The sequence below is a fragment of the Mytilus galloprovincialis genome, chromosome 12, assembly GCF_965363235.1.
Source record: "Mytilus galloprovincialis chromosome 12, xbMytGall1.hap1.1, whole genome shotgun sequence".
Lineage (NCBI taxonomy): Eukaryota > Metazoa > Mollusca > Bivalvia > Mytilida > Mytilidae > Mytilus > Mytilus galloprovincialis.
This window is the reverse complement of record NC_134849.1, coordinates 33,497,455-33,513,224: the sequence shown is the minus strand read 5'-3', so window position 1 is coordinate 33,513,224 and position 15,770 is coordinate 33,497,455. Positions and strand designations below refer to the sequence as shown.

At 32.8% G+C, this 15,770-nt stretch overlaps 2 protein-coding genes across 2 annotated transcripts in view; one reads left to right on the top strand and one right to left on the bottom strand.

Moving 5' to 3' along the window:
• Nucleotides 1-15,770, bottom strand: part of LOC143055597 (uncharacterized) — a 445,604-nt gene that overhangs the window by 99,001 nt on the left and 330,833 nt on the right. The gene's annotated exons all lie outside the window — the stretch shown is intronic.
• On the top strand, nucleotides 405-11,436 carry LOC143055595 (putative glutathione S-transferase 7). The gene is made up of 5 exons (XM_076228757.1): nucleotides 405-613; nucleotides 6,234-6,329; nucleotides 9,156-9,271; nucleotides 10,362-10,466; nucleotides 11,046-11,436. The coding sequence occupies exons 1-5, from the start codon at nucleotides 478-480 to the stop codon at nucleotides 11,217-11,219; spliced, it is 627 nt and encodes a 208-aa protein (XP_076084872.1). The 5' UTR covers nucleotides 405-477; the 3' UTR covers nucleotides 11,220-11,436.

The following is a 15,770-nucleotide window of genomic DNA, read 5'->3' as shown; positions in this document are numbered from 1 at the left end:
TATTAATTATTTTTTATTATACATATATTTTTGGTTTTATCTTATAAAATTTATCTATTTCTTGCGCCCAACGGAAGCGTAAAGTATTGGTCAAGATTGACAGCACAACGTACTATGTACATGTAGATGTGTATGTAGACGTTATTTAATATTCATATTCAGTATAGAAATTTCAGCTAAAAATACAGGAAATAGTAAAGGTTGGCAATCACTTTATATTTATTTTTTATATGTTTTTGCCTGGTCATTTACTAGAAGACTCATTCAATGGGAACGTCCGTTCGACCCGTACTAATCAGTTAAATAAACATTCCTTTTATTCAAGTTTAAAGTTAAATATCGATGGTGTCATTATATAGGACATGGATTAAAGATGTAATATAGGGCATGGTTTAAGTATAAAATTAAATAGCTTTGGTAGTTAATGCAAACTTTTCATTTTTTCATTTGTAATCAAGACATCAACATTAAATCAAGATGCCTGCTAAATACAAAATATCTTACTTCGACATCAGAGGAAAAGGAGAATTGCCTCGACTTATTTTTGCAGCAGCTGGAAAAGATTTTGAGGACGAGAGATTAAGTGGCGATAAATGGACAGCTTTTAAACCAAGTAAGAGAAGGTGGTCTGGATATAGGGGTAAACAAGTGGGGATGTGGGATAAAAGTGTAAAAAAAGTAAGGTTGTTGAATTTGGGGAAAAGACAGGGAAAAGGAGGGAAGTTTGAAAAATTACAAAAAAAATCAAGATTTCGAAAAAGAGGACGGGATATTGGATGGCGATAAATGGACAGCTTTTAAACCAAGTAATAGAGGAGAAATAAAGTTTTCGGGGATTTGTGAATACTAAGGGGGTAAAATGTGGATGGGGAAAACACAGATAAAACAATGGAATATAGAAGTAAAAAAGGTGGGATCTGGATGGAAATGGGAGAAAAGGAAAAATTACAAAGAAGCAAGATTTGGGAGATGACACCAGTAAGATCAGATCGAATACATTTCATCGTATATGAAACGGTCCATGTGAGTCAACTTCTATTTATGCGGTTTAGTAGAATATCTTGTGGGGAAGGGGGTTGGTCGGAGGAATTATTTTATTATCAAAATGTGTGATTCTTCGTTTTTTTTAATAAAAAATATACTATTTCAGAAGAGTAAGTGGAAACGAACAAAATAATTTGTATTTATTTTACAGTAAGGGAAAAAATATAACACATAAGGTTCAAAGTATACATGTAATATTTTTTTCTTGTGTCTTATTGAAAAAGGGAAAAAAAATGTTTGTCTGGGGAAAGAAACTACCCCTTCCCTTTTCCCCCTACCCTACATAGAGAGGATTGATCAGTACCATACTGAAATCTACATAGAATCATGGCCATCACCATAAGACGAGATATCTATTACTTATGTTCGGTGCTTTGCTTTTGCCTCAATTGGCAATTCATTTGCGGCAAAACATATTTCATTTGAGGAACAAACCATTTTTATTTACGCCAAATAAAACTTTCTACAGCATCAATAATGCAGGTTTGCTATTAGTTGTCCATTAATACAATGATTACAAATTCTGTATAGGTTGAATAATATTTGTATTTTGTTGTTTTTCCCCCCTTTTTTTCAGCCATATATTTTCTCGTATAGACCATTATACGAGCATTCTTTAAAATTAAGACCATAGTATAAGCATTCTTTCAAATTTAAAATAACCGTGCTTACGGCGGTATATTTGTATTTGTGTTTAAAGCTGTTCTCGTTTTAAAATTTTAAATGTGTAGGTGAATCAAAATTAATCGAATTGCAATCTTTTAAACGGCTTTGAATATTAAGATCCCGCAAATCACATTTTGTTATACATGGAAATGCATGGTCAGAAATTTTAACAAAAGGCAAAATCAACTTATTTATAAATGTACATGCGTTTATTTTTTTATATAAATAAGGCCGTTAGTTTTCTCGTTTGAATTGTTTTAAAATGACACAGAAATTAACAATTATAGGTCACCGAACAACTCACTGTCCACAACAGACCAACACTGTTGGTCTCTTCAGGGGCGTAGCAGCCGGTACGGCAGGCACGGCACTCGCCGTACCAATAATGTTCGTTGGTACGGCATGCCGTACCTAAAATTTATATAAAAAAATATAAAAAAAATAAGGGTTTTCAACGGAAATAAAGAAAATAAAGATTTTACAGAAAACAATCATGATAGAAAGGTCCATGTAGAAGTCATAGCCATATACGGTATACCTTCATAAGCAAAGTTCGAAAACTCGTATACGTAGTATATACGATAACGAATAATTGCCCTGTATTAATCAAAGTACGGATTTTTTTTTACTTACAAAAGATTTTAATTGACCATGCATAATATGGTCATGAACAGTCATAGTACTATCAATAGCATGTTACTGCCTTCTACAATTGTTCTGGTTTAAACACAAATGGCATGGAAGAATCAAAGTTAGAACTCTCAAATGGAGAAACAAACGTTGTGCGGCAAGCATGGAATTTTGTGCGACTGGCATACAAATATATTAAAGTTTAGCAAGCTATAAAACCAGTTTTAGTCCAGCATTTTCTACTTTAGAAAATACCTGTACCAAGTCAGGAATATGAAAGTTGTTATTCATTCGTTTGATGTGTTTGAGCTCTTGACTTTACCATTTGATAACGGTATTTTCGTTTTGAATGTTCCTGGGCGGGGTTCGGTATTTTTGCTATTTTATTTTTTGCAACAAAAATATTGTCAGTTACTCTGTATGCATGCACCATAAAGTTTAAGTAATCATGACTAAAATATAAACGAGTTGTCCCAATTTCATTGCATGCCGATCTATCCGCTACAGAGACAAATAAACGATCTGCACATTGTTAAAATGCACATTCTGCTTCTAGGCACCAAGACGATCGGAATATAATCCAACTTCAACAACACCATACAGTAACACATTTTTACTGTTTTATCAATAGTCATGTTTTGGTAATATCTATTTGACGTGGCTCGGTACTTATACATCCCGCCATTGTGAATGTGTGATATCATTTGTGCTATGGTAAATTTTTGTGATCGCGTCTTTCATATTTGCTAATGTGCGTTGTATATATGGCTCTTTGTTTTCCTTCAAGATTTTAAGAAGTGTTTGCAAAGAATGTTGCATTTTGAACAAAACATACGAAAAAAACTGAATGCGATTTTCACTTGTAATTTAACACATTTTTTATTGGAAAATAACGATTTTTTTTCTTCATTTAACAGTTATAGTGTGAATTTTATATATGATAAACTAAATGTTCAAAAGTTCCGTGCGACACTTGGTTGTATATTATTTCTCGTAATTTTGGAGTTTTACATTCTACAAATCTGCAATCTACTGTGTGATATCGAAAAAAAAAAAGTATTTAGCGTTCCGTGACGCTAAAATCTGAAAGCAAGTGTTACGAAAATTCGCCGTGGATATAAATCTAGCATTCACATAGTAGACGTGCCAACCTTTGCGTGATCCTTAGAAATAAAGTACATAATGATAGACCAGTCCTAGTCACAGTGATTTTTTAAAATTTTAGTCACTGAAGCCCCAAGTCTGATCTTCGACGGTTTACAAATACGTTTAATGCTATTAGAAAATGCTATTCCATTATATTCCCTGAACTCTCTGCATCTAACTGTTATGTATTTTTTCCCCGGTTACCAACCTTTCCCCCTGAAATACCTGGTTTTTTTTTTCTTTAAAACATATCATATAAAAAAAAAAACATGTACATATATACATTTCATATGCATATAATTACAGAAATACATTACTAAGGGATTCGAATCAGTATTTCCCTTCATATATTAATCAAAAAAAAGGCAAATAACTGCAAATAAAAAGTTGATTTTTTTTTGTCTGATCTTTCCTGTATGATATGTACCGGGTTGGTGTGTGTCCAGGACTTTGTCAAGACTGTCTCACCCAATTACGATCCTAACCATGAAATACTATATATTCCAAATGGCTTTGAATCTACTAAAAGTTGTTGAACTTGTTTAAAAACAAGTAGATTTTCCTCTTGACTGAGGTTATTTTGCCAAACAGGAGTGTTTTATATTGTATATGGGAACGGAATAGTTTCTGTTGTACGTTTTTGGACAAGGGACAGAAGACAATGCTTACTGCTTTCGATTCTACCACAAGTACAGTTTTTAATTTCTTCAAGATTTCTCTTAATACATGTTCGTTTAGATTACTGCAATCCATCCGAAGTCTGGCATGAAGTATTTGTCCTTTCCTTTCTCCATATAAATAATAATTTGGTAGTTTACTTACATTTTGATTAAGGTAACGTTTAAGTGTAAACTTAGATGGGACCAAATCTGATATCGTCCAGAAAAGCATTTCAGGATCGAATGACTGACGTAAGAAAATATTTCTGATACAATGCTGTTCTACACTTTATATGTTGTGTGTCATTCGTTCGTCTTGTGTCATAGTTATGAATATTAAACAGTTGTGAGGGATAATATCGCTTAAATAATCAGGGGTCTTATTGTGAAACATTTCATGTTTTTTACGTCTTTCTGATAGTAACTCCCATCCTGTTTCATTGTATAATTAGTTTATGGGTGATAGCTTAGTACCGCCAGTAACTAGCATATAGCCGCTTCAAGTTGCATATTTTCTAGTTTATCACTTTTGATAAGAGCGAAAGTGGTCGACTGGTCTAGCGCGCCGATCATAGTGCAATGCAATTTGGTACCACGATAACTCAGTTCGAATTCTGGTGAGGGAAAAACAAAAATTTGCTAACGCAAATTTACAGCTCTAACATTGTTGAGTTAATGTTTAGAATATTTAAATACGTCTGAACGAGTGACATCTCTACAACTGATTTATCCATCGGATCGCTAGAAGTGATGGTGATACAATATATACAAACTAATCTGTAATCACGATGCCTTTATAAATGACTTGTAAATTGGGATGTCCCTCTCTGGAAATGTTCTTATACTTTGTTTGTTCTAAGTTGTTTGAACATTGTTATGTTGCTACTATATTATCGCTTTAGCAGTTCTAGCGTTGTCGTCATAAACTTATTGATCGTTATTGCGATGAAACCATATTCACAATGAAAATAGATTTTTTCGCAGTGTCATAGATTCGTCGTTTGTCTTACCCTTACTTGATATTGTATGAGAAATTCTGAAAGTTATCCATCATGTTTATTTATTGGTCTTTGTAAAAGGAATTTTGGAAATCTGTTCATCGGTCTGTTCATAGTTCCCTTTACTTCCTGAATACTTTTAGCGAAGATTTGATAGTTTAATCATTTCCTACAACCGGTATGCATATTCGGAATGGCGCTTTTTTTTCTGTCAAAAATTTTCAAGTATTGTAGGAGCATGCCAAGGCCTGGCAAGGTGTCCAACACAAAGTTAAAGTGCGTGTATTTATTTTGGCTAAGATATTCAACGGCCTTCAACTTTTTTGATAAAGTTTAATTGCTGCCTTTTCGACACGATTCATGTTTCAAATTCTGTTTTCTATATTTTGAAATTGATTTTAACACAAGAGAGTAAAATAATTGCACATAAAACATGTTTTTCAGGAACTAAATTTAAGTGTCAGGAGATTGTCAGGAATGCAGGATTCAAGTTGCACTTTTTATCATGAATCTTTATATTTTGATTTTTAAAAAAAAGTCATATTTTAAATTGTTGCCCATAAAACTAGGGTTTTAGAGAACCAAATTTCTGTGTCTGGAGGTTGTCAGAATGCAGGATTTGGCACTATTTATTAAAATTTTCTCGGGGGCCTTAAGCGGCCCCCGAACCCCTTGCCGAATAACCGCCTCGTAACCGCCTCTACGAGGCGGGATGCGTCGCTTCGCGACCCATCATTATTTTCTGCCGTACTAATATAAATTAGCATGCTACGCCTCTGCTCTTGTGGACAGTTGTTTCATTGGCAATCATACCACATCTTCTTTTTTATATGTACTGGAAGTTATTATACAAGTATTTCTTTTTGTCTTGCAGTGTCCTAAAATAGCGTCAAATCACGGTAAAACACTTTTTATCTGTATAAAGCTTCATATACCTCTTCTTTGTGACAAAAAGAAATTCTCACCGAGCTAACACAATCACAGCAATATCAATAAATAACACAGTTTGCAAAAAAAAAAAAATGACAAAAAAAATGACATTATATTATTATAAACATTAAGTTATTTTTTTTATAATATAATATTTCAGAAACACCATATGGGCAGATGCCTGTATTAACTGTGGATGATAAAACTATGATTAACCAGACCGGTGCCATTGCCCGATACCTTGCGCGTGAATTCGGTAAGATTTATATTAACGTCTAAAAGCACTGGTCAAAAACCACTAATCGATGAAATGGTTCACTTTGGTTTATCGGTGATTTTTCTGCATACAAATATTATATTACACAAAAAAGTACATGTAAAATTTAATGACGAATAATATAGGGTTATTGCATGAATATTGGGGAATATTGTCCCGAGTAGAGTTTTATATTGCACGAGCTTGCGAGTGCAATATATGTTGTTTTTTCTATGTTGTGATGTTATGCAATTGTTTCAGAAAAAGGGAGAAGGTTTGGATCCATTAAAACGTTTAATCCCGCTGCAAATGTTTGAACCTGTCCTAAGTCAGGAATCTGATTACAGTAGTTGTCGTTTGTTTATGTAATTTATACGTGTTTCTCGTTTCTCGTTTTTTTTATATAGTTTAGACCGTTGGTTTTCCTGTTTGAATGGTTTTACATTAGTAATTTTGTGGCCCTTTATAGCTTGTTGTTCGGTGTGAGCCAAGGCTCCGTATTGAAGGCCGTACATTGACCTATAATGGTTTACTTTTTTTTTAAATTGTTATTTGGATGGAGAGTTGTCTCATTGGCACTCACACCACATCTTCCTATATCTAATAACCCTTTTACTGTATATATATAGCAATATTATATTTGAAAGTAAAAATTGGTTTAAACTAAGATTTTTTCGTTGATGACGTCATGGATTTTGAAGATTTATTGCACTAGTGCAATATTATCAGATTATTGCATGGCGTTTTTCATATCACATGTATTATCAGCCCTAGGTTCAATATCAGCCCAAGAGCCGCATGGCTCGAGGGCTGATATTGACCGAGGGCTGATAATGCATGAAATATGAAAATTGACATGTTATGATCTTTTTATCATATGCTTCAATAATGGAGAAAATAACAGATTCATTAAAATGATCCTTTTACGTGGTTCCAAAATAGAAGTTCAAAGATTGAAAAGTTCACTGACGTCGGACCCGAGATTTAGTATATCCAATACGCAATCTTTCTATCATGAGCCTCAACAAAGAAGAAAACTATTTTGATATGAACGAATCGACAAAACAAATAATTCATCAATATACATAAGGAACACTGTTTGGAAAAGTCAACTTTTTTTAAAGAAACTTTCTAAATGATGTTTGAAACTTTCAAAAAATGAGTTTATTTAAAATATTTTTTGTTATTATTATTTATTTCTTTACACAACATACTTTCCAGTATCCAAATAGTTATTTTGTACACTACTTTGTAATGCTTTTCACTGAAAACGTATCATTGAGGTGTATTTTCCGGAATTTGCCGAGTATCACCGGAATGCCATGCGATAACGTTACGGAAAGGCATGTGATAACAATCGAAGCATGTGATAAACTTTTCATATCAGCCCGCTAAGCACCAATTTGAAAAAATATAGAGTTCAACTTAATTTAATGTTATTATCATACAGTAAAAATCATATGTAAAAAGTTATTTAGTCTAAGTCTAAGAATTTATTGCATGCTACTTTTAGTTACTTTCTGTGTGAAATATTATATTGCTATACAATTTATTAGTGTTTACTATATATTTATTTTATAATTCTTTGCAATATGTTTCTGAGGTTAAGCAAACTGCAAATTAACACATTTCACATCTTGTTCATCTCTAAATATAAAAAAGAAGATGTGGTATAATTAGCAATGAGACAACCGTCCACAAGAGACCAAAGTAACACAAAATATAACAACTATAGGTCATCGTACGGCCTTCAACAATGTGCAAAGCCCATACCGCATAGTCAGCTATAAAGGTATCAGACCACCAATTAAAAGTCCCTGTTCAACCAAATTTTGCAATTTTCATAGCTTTCTAAATTTTTTATCTTAAGTTTAACCTCTTACAAACCAGGTATGTCCTGAATCGTACAGGTATCACCTTTCTTCGTGCCAATTTTCAACATACCTTTAAAGCCATATAAGAAAGAAGAGACCTTCCGAACTGATGTACCACTAAAAATAACCCCTGGTTTTCTTGAAATCTTAAATTAGTATACTATGGAGTGCATTAATCCTCAATTTTTAATATCAACTCATAGACAAGAAAATTTGGGCTCAAAATGGTCTTAATATATTTTTATTTTACCAAAAGTTTCATTTCTGCAAATTTGTTGGGTAGTTTAAGTAAACAATGGCATCAAATGCACTATTTTTTGTCCGAGTAGGCCTACGTTCTAAATTTGGGGGAGTAATTGGAGGTGTGACACTTAAAATCTAAAGATCTTTTACGAATATTTACAGTATCAACAGTTAACATGTGTGAACCAGTATTATCCAAATTCACAAATAGGACTAGTATAAAAATAAACAGATGTTGTACGAGATTAACCAACTTCATCAATAAAGACCAAATTACAAATATAATAACAATAGCAGGTCACTACACGGCCTCCAAGAACACCGTGAGATAATCAATAAAAACATAAGAGCGGATTGGTTGGTGATTGAGATTGTTCCAGGGGTTGTACCTCTTTTGTTTATATTTGAACGTTGCATGTGGTGATCCAGGGGTTAGAGAATGTCTCTCCAGCAAGATAAACTGTCTTCGAAGCCAAAGTTGGTGGTTCTCAATGAACTCCCCCCATAAAAAAAAACTGGCCGCAACGATATAGTCAACAATACTGAAAGTATAGCGGTTTTATCAAACAATTGAAACTTATTTTTCTAAGAGCTTTCAGTTTAACTAAAATCAAGGAACATAGAAATACAGCTTAAACTTGACGAATTTAAAAAATGAAGATCACCCACTCAATTTTTATTTTTTTTAAATTATTTCAACATTTAACAGGGTTGTATGGTTCAAATAATATGGAAAATACAAAGTGTGACATCATCATTGAAACTACAGTTGATGTCTTAACTGCTATGATTAAATTACATTTCGAAAAGGATGAAGCACAAAAGGTAATTTATTTAATATGTAGGTAAACTTTATTGCACAATAACGTACATGTACAAACACAAGTAAATACGTACATGCATGTACAAGAACACAAACAAGCAACAATTAAAACATGCCAAATTGAATGCTGGGCCTCGATAGTTCATAGTTTAATAACTGAATCACTGAAGTTGAAGGTGAGTTCAAATTCTAGGACGTTGTAGGTGTGTTTGACTCTAATCTGAAGTTAGTAAGATTGTCAGTTTACATACTGAAGTTTGATGGTTCTCTCTGGGGACTCATGGTTCCTACACCAATTAAATTGACTGCTTTGGTATAGTGAACAGCCTACAATGTGGCGTTAACCATCATCAATCAATGAATCAATTAATCAATGATATACAAATTACTATATTTCTAAAGACTAACAACAATATACCAAACAAGTTCATGGATGGGGCTAAGCATTAACACGATTAAGATATTGAAATGATAGCATGTTTTGTCTGAGATTAGCATAAACATCAGGTCGTATTGATATCATATTGAGCATAAAGACTAATTTACCTACAAAAATCTCAAAAATATAGATCCTCAAACCGATTTACATTCGAAAATTTCAACAATATAGAGCATCAAGACCAATTAACCGACGAAAATCTTCACAATAATGTAGATCAATCAGGGTTGAGTTCAATATCGTAGCAGCTACGTAGCCGTACGTAGCTGCTATCAATATATATGTAACTACTAGTCTATAGCTACACGTTCAATAGTCAAAATCTACGTAGCACTGCGTAGCTGCTACGATATTGAACGCAGCCCAGGGCAGATACATCCACGATAATCGCAATATCGTTCATATGATCTCAACTAGCACGGAGATTAACAATCGTAAGACAAGTTTTTATGAAAATAAGGAGATGTAGTATGATTGCAAAATGAGAACAGGGTTCGTTCAAATAACTTTGATATAAGCAATTATACATCACTGTAAGATCTTCAACAATGTGGAAAAAAACATATTTAACAGATTGTCTTATACCATCATTTCATAGTAAGTAGTTTAAAACTTGCAATTGTTCATTTCAATCTTTTTATTTGTTTATCTAGGAAGAACTTGGTAAAAAGTTTAGTACCGAAGTTTTGCCCCAATTTTTCACATATTTGTGCAAGGTACTCAAAGAAAATGGAGGAAAGTTTCTCGTTGGATCAAAGGTAACAAATATATATATAAAGCAAAGCATTTGGACCAGTAGAACATATATTTTGTTTTGATTAAATAGAGAATAAACGAAACATGTGATATTTTAATGATAATCCATTTCTAGAGCCAATACTAGTATGCATGTAGCCTCCATGATCCAGTGATCTTATGCAATAACGTATCGCTAGACTGTCGACACTGATGGTGTGTGTTCGAATCCAACAAGCGGCAGGTGCGTTCGACTCTATTCTTAATTGACTAGGATTGTCAGTAATCCTTTTGAAGGTCGATGGTTGTATCCGGGAACTCCGAGTTTCTGCATTAATGAAAACTGACCGCTAAAAAAAGTCTTATAGCTAATTAGCACTGAAAGTGGCGTTTAACAACAATCAATCAAGTCAGTATAGTCTTTTTTAGGATATTTAGATTCTGAATCAATTGACTGTTGGACATCAGTTTCCTTTTTTGACCACGTGATAAATTTAAAATTAAAATGGCATATTTCTTAGAAGCTTTGTCTTTTAAAATAATTTTAAAAAATGGAAAAAAGTAAGTGCAAGATATTATTCTCTCTTTTTTATTATTTGTAGTTGACAGTTGCGGATATGGCTGCTTTTGACATGCTTGATAAACTAACATGTAACCCAACGATGGGTGAAGGCGTGTACAAAGACTTTGCAGAAGTAAAAAAGTTTTACGAAAGTGTAAAAACAAATGCTAATGTACAGAAATATTTGGAGAAGCGACCGGCAGCAGACATGTAAATCAAGGAACATACTCATTTTTTTTCTTTCATTTATTTATTTCAATTTTTACATGGTTTTACATTAACAAACATAAGAATGTGAACAAATATTTGAAATTATTTACATCGTATACAATAGGACATGTTATTTGTACCTTTTTTTATTTTATAGTTATCTGTTTATTGAATGTGTTTTACAAATTGCAATTTTCTGAATTAAAATATGATGAAGCTGTTTTATTGTAATATTATTAATTATGTAGCAGTAAAAAATTTCTCATCAAAGATTTCAGAGTGTTAACACAAACATATATACAGGCAAATATTCTAACAGTATTTATAGATGCTGTATTATAAGGGTCTTGATAGGCTTTACAGAAAAGACAAGAATGGACAAAAAGAGCAGAATCAGGGACAAAAAAAAAAGAACTATTTTAAAAAAAATAATGGGTCGGAAAAAAAAATGGAAAATAATTGGCCATGGGTTCTAAAATATAAAGAATAGATAATAAGGGTCAAAATAGAGAAAAATAGAGAAAAATGGTCAAAAAGATGATTTAAGCAATGAAGATCCCCATTCAGAGCCGGCCTCTATCGTGTGTTTCACAGAACAGGATCTGGATGGGATCGTTTACAGAATAGACAATAATAGAGTAAAAAATATAAAGATTCGAAAAAGAGGGAGGTTAAAATATAAAGAATATATCAGGAGTAAAACTAAACAGGTATATATTAGTACATGTACATACATTCATTGTAGAGTACATGTATGTATATATGAATGGCCTCGTAGTAAGTATAACATATACACGTAAGTATAACTGTTTACAAATTATCTAACAAGTGGTTCCTGAAAATTGGCAAGGCAGGATGCCACAAAACCCATCTGATTAGCTATTGCTGTCAATGAAAGAGGAATCTTCCCAATAAGTAATAACACGTTCTATAAATCTTTCTACATGAATTCTTGTTTAGCAATTAATACGTCTGGATTAAAACTCCTCTTCTGGAGTGAATTTGGTTCTTTTTCCAAGAATTGGTGGTATATTTAACACAGTAAAATTGAGAATGGAAATGGGGAATATGTCAAAGAGACATCAACCCGACCATAGAGCAGACAACAGCCGAAGGCAACCAATGGGTCTTCAATGCAGCGAGAAAATCCCGTACCCGGAGGAGTCTTTCAGCTGGCCCCTAAACAAATATGGTACTAGTTCAGTGATAATGGACGTCATACTAAACTCCGAATTATACACAAGAAACTAAAATTAAAAATCATACAAGACTAACAAAGACCAAAAAAAACAAACGCAGAACAGTAAGCATCCTAAAACTCAGTTTAAGAGACGTCCGAGTCCAATGTTAGAATAGGTAACAAAAGAAACTAAACAAAATGACAATTATACATAAATTAACAAAGGACTACTAGCAGTTAATGACATGTCAGCTCCAGACCTCAATTAAACTGGTTGAAAGATTATGGCTTCATCATAATAATATCAAGCACAATTCCTCCCGTTAGGGGTTTAGTATTATACCATCATAAAATATATGAGAAGAACATATTGACTGCTGGTCGTGACATCAATAAGTCGTCTATGGTGAATCTCCGGTCTGCAAATATGAGATCTCCATTGGTGATTGATATACACTCACTCACCAGTTTCTCATTGTGTGTAACAGTGCAGGCATCGGATCGGGATGAATGTGAGTTGGTCCTTCCACACCGACGAAGTGTTTACTATACACATGTATGCACAATTTTTGTCTTGTCTGCATGAGTCTCCAACATGCCTTAATCCAATGTAAAACACATCCTTCATGTCATTACGATGTCTGTATTGGGTATCACTATTATATGTCCCATAACAACAAAGTTTTATACCTTCAGGCTTATCTTTCACGTGAACTGCCTCCATTTAATAAGACTATATCAATCAAATAACGTTACGATTTAATTTCACACATACATTGATTGCAGTATTTGTATGACATACAGGCACTAATTGATTGACCTGATTAGAAATCAAGGTAAGGAATTTATTTTAGATCAACCGATCTTTGCTAAAAGACGTTGCAATCACTTGCTTTTTATTTCCTTCGTTTGTTTTTTGGGTTTTTTTTATGGCAAAGTCATTACACTATTTGGTAAAATAGATATAAGAAGATGTGGTATGAGTGCCAATGAGACAACTCTCCATCCAAGTCACAATTTATAAAAGTAAACCATTATAGGTCAAAGAACGGTCTTCATCACGGTGCCTTGGCTCACACCGCACAGCAAGCTATAAAGGGCCCAAAAAATTACTAGTGTAAAACCATTCAAACGGGAAAACAAACGGTCTAATCTATATAAAAAGTTCATTTACTGGAAGATTCTCTACATGGGAACGTCCGACTTGTACTATTCCATTGGATAAACATATATGTATCGACCGCTTACGTGTAGCCAGTGGAACTATCTATTCATACAAGTTATATATCGATGGGATCAATAAATAGAACATGGATTAAAGGCAATATTTTTGACATAATTTTAGTATATAATACACATAGCATCGGTAGTTTGTACATACTTTTCATTTTTCATTAGCAATTAAGATCATAGAACAGTCAAAATGCCTGCTAAATTCAAATTATCTTACTTCGACATTAGAGGAAGAACAGAATTACCTCGACATGTGTTTGCTGCAGCTGGAAAAGAGTTTGAGGACGAGAGACTAAGTGGCGATAAATGGACAGCTTTTAAACCAAGTAAGAGACTTAGAGAGGATCAATAACACGCTTTGCGCTTTGGGATACTTATGGGGTAGAAAAATGTGTATGTGGAATATAGGGGTAAAATTAGGGATGAAGCATATAGGGGTAAAAAAGTGGGATATGTGAAAAAAGAATGGGGAAAAAGGTAAAAATTACAAAAAATCTAGATTTGGAAAAGGACACGACATGCCACCCCCAAGTAAGATAAGATCAATTATATTTCATTATATATAAAACAGTCCATGTGGGGTCAACTTCTATTTATAGTGTTTCTATGAATACATGTATCCTGTGGGTGGGGGTTGGGGTGGGGGATGTGTGAGGCTTGGATGATTTATTTTATTATCAAATTGTTTGATTCTTATTTTTTATAAAGGGAAAATGGAAGCGAACAAAATATGTTGTATAATTCATTTAATAGCAAAGGAAAAAATATTTATAGCACATCAAGGTTTAAAGTAATATTATCCCGAAATAAAAACTAACCCCCCCCCCCCCCCATTCCTCAAAAAATAACATACATTATCTATGACTTATGTTGCCTACGCGCACTTTCCTTCGGTAAAAAGTTTGTTATTTTTGGGTCATTTTTTATAAGTGGTTACTTTACTAAATTATATTAATATCGATAACAGGGAATTTGTTATTTTTAGTGAACTCTCCGTCATACATGTTTCATCTTGTTCTGCATGGAATCAATATATATAATATGAAAATGTGTAAACATGCCTTGTATTTTTCCGACACTTTAAATGTCCAAACCTCTTAACAGTGTAACGCCCCTTTTAAAGTTGATAGGAGGTTTATAAATCCTTGGACAAGTTTTTGTATACCGAACCTTTACATAGCTTGTTTGCTAAGAAGAAAACAAATAGTCAGACAAAAACCAATCCCGGTTTATTAGCTATCTTTATATTGGTAAACAAAGGTGATTATTTTGCAAATTATAATGTTTTGTGATATATATGTTATAATACATTTTGCAAATTCTATATGTATTGTAATATTCATGTTATAATTTTTAGAAATTTCAAGACCAAAGCAGGTGCATTAAATGTTTGAAAAATTTTAACATTAAAATCGAGGACATCTTTAATGATTAAAAAATAAAAAAGAAAGACCTCTCTTTTTCAAGATCCTTCTAAATCGGTTAAACATCTGTAACCGTTTTTTAAGATAGTATATTAATGTATACCTTATTGTGTTTAATTTGAACGATGAAACATTGCACTACGTACGCTTATAAATGATATGTATATCTAGAATATAGCATGTCTTTCTACGGTCAAAAATAAAATGCTATATTCTAGATATACATATCATTTATAAGCGTACGTATTGCAATGTTTCATCGTTCAAATTAAACACAATAAGGTATACATTAATATACTATCTTAAAAAACGGTTACAGATGTTTAACCGATTTAGAAGGATCTTGAAAAAGAGAGGTCTTTCTTTTTTATTTTTTAATCATTAAAGATGTCCTCGATTTTAAATTTTATTTTTGACCGCCGTAAAAATTAATCGAATTGCATTCTTACACGCGGATTTAAATACGAACTCGCAAATCACGTTTTATATATAAATCTTAAAATTTTTTTTTAAGTTGTATTCATGTGAAGAAGGATATAAGATTTCTATTGTTAACGTAATTGTTCTATTCTATGCTAAGTCAACCATTAACGTAGACAGACATGCTATATTCTAGATATACATATCATTTATAAGCGTACGTAGTGCAATGTTTCATCGTTCAAATTAAACACAATAAGGTATACATTAATATACTATCTTAAAAAACGGTTACAGA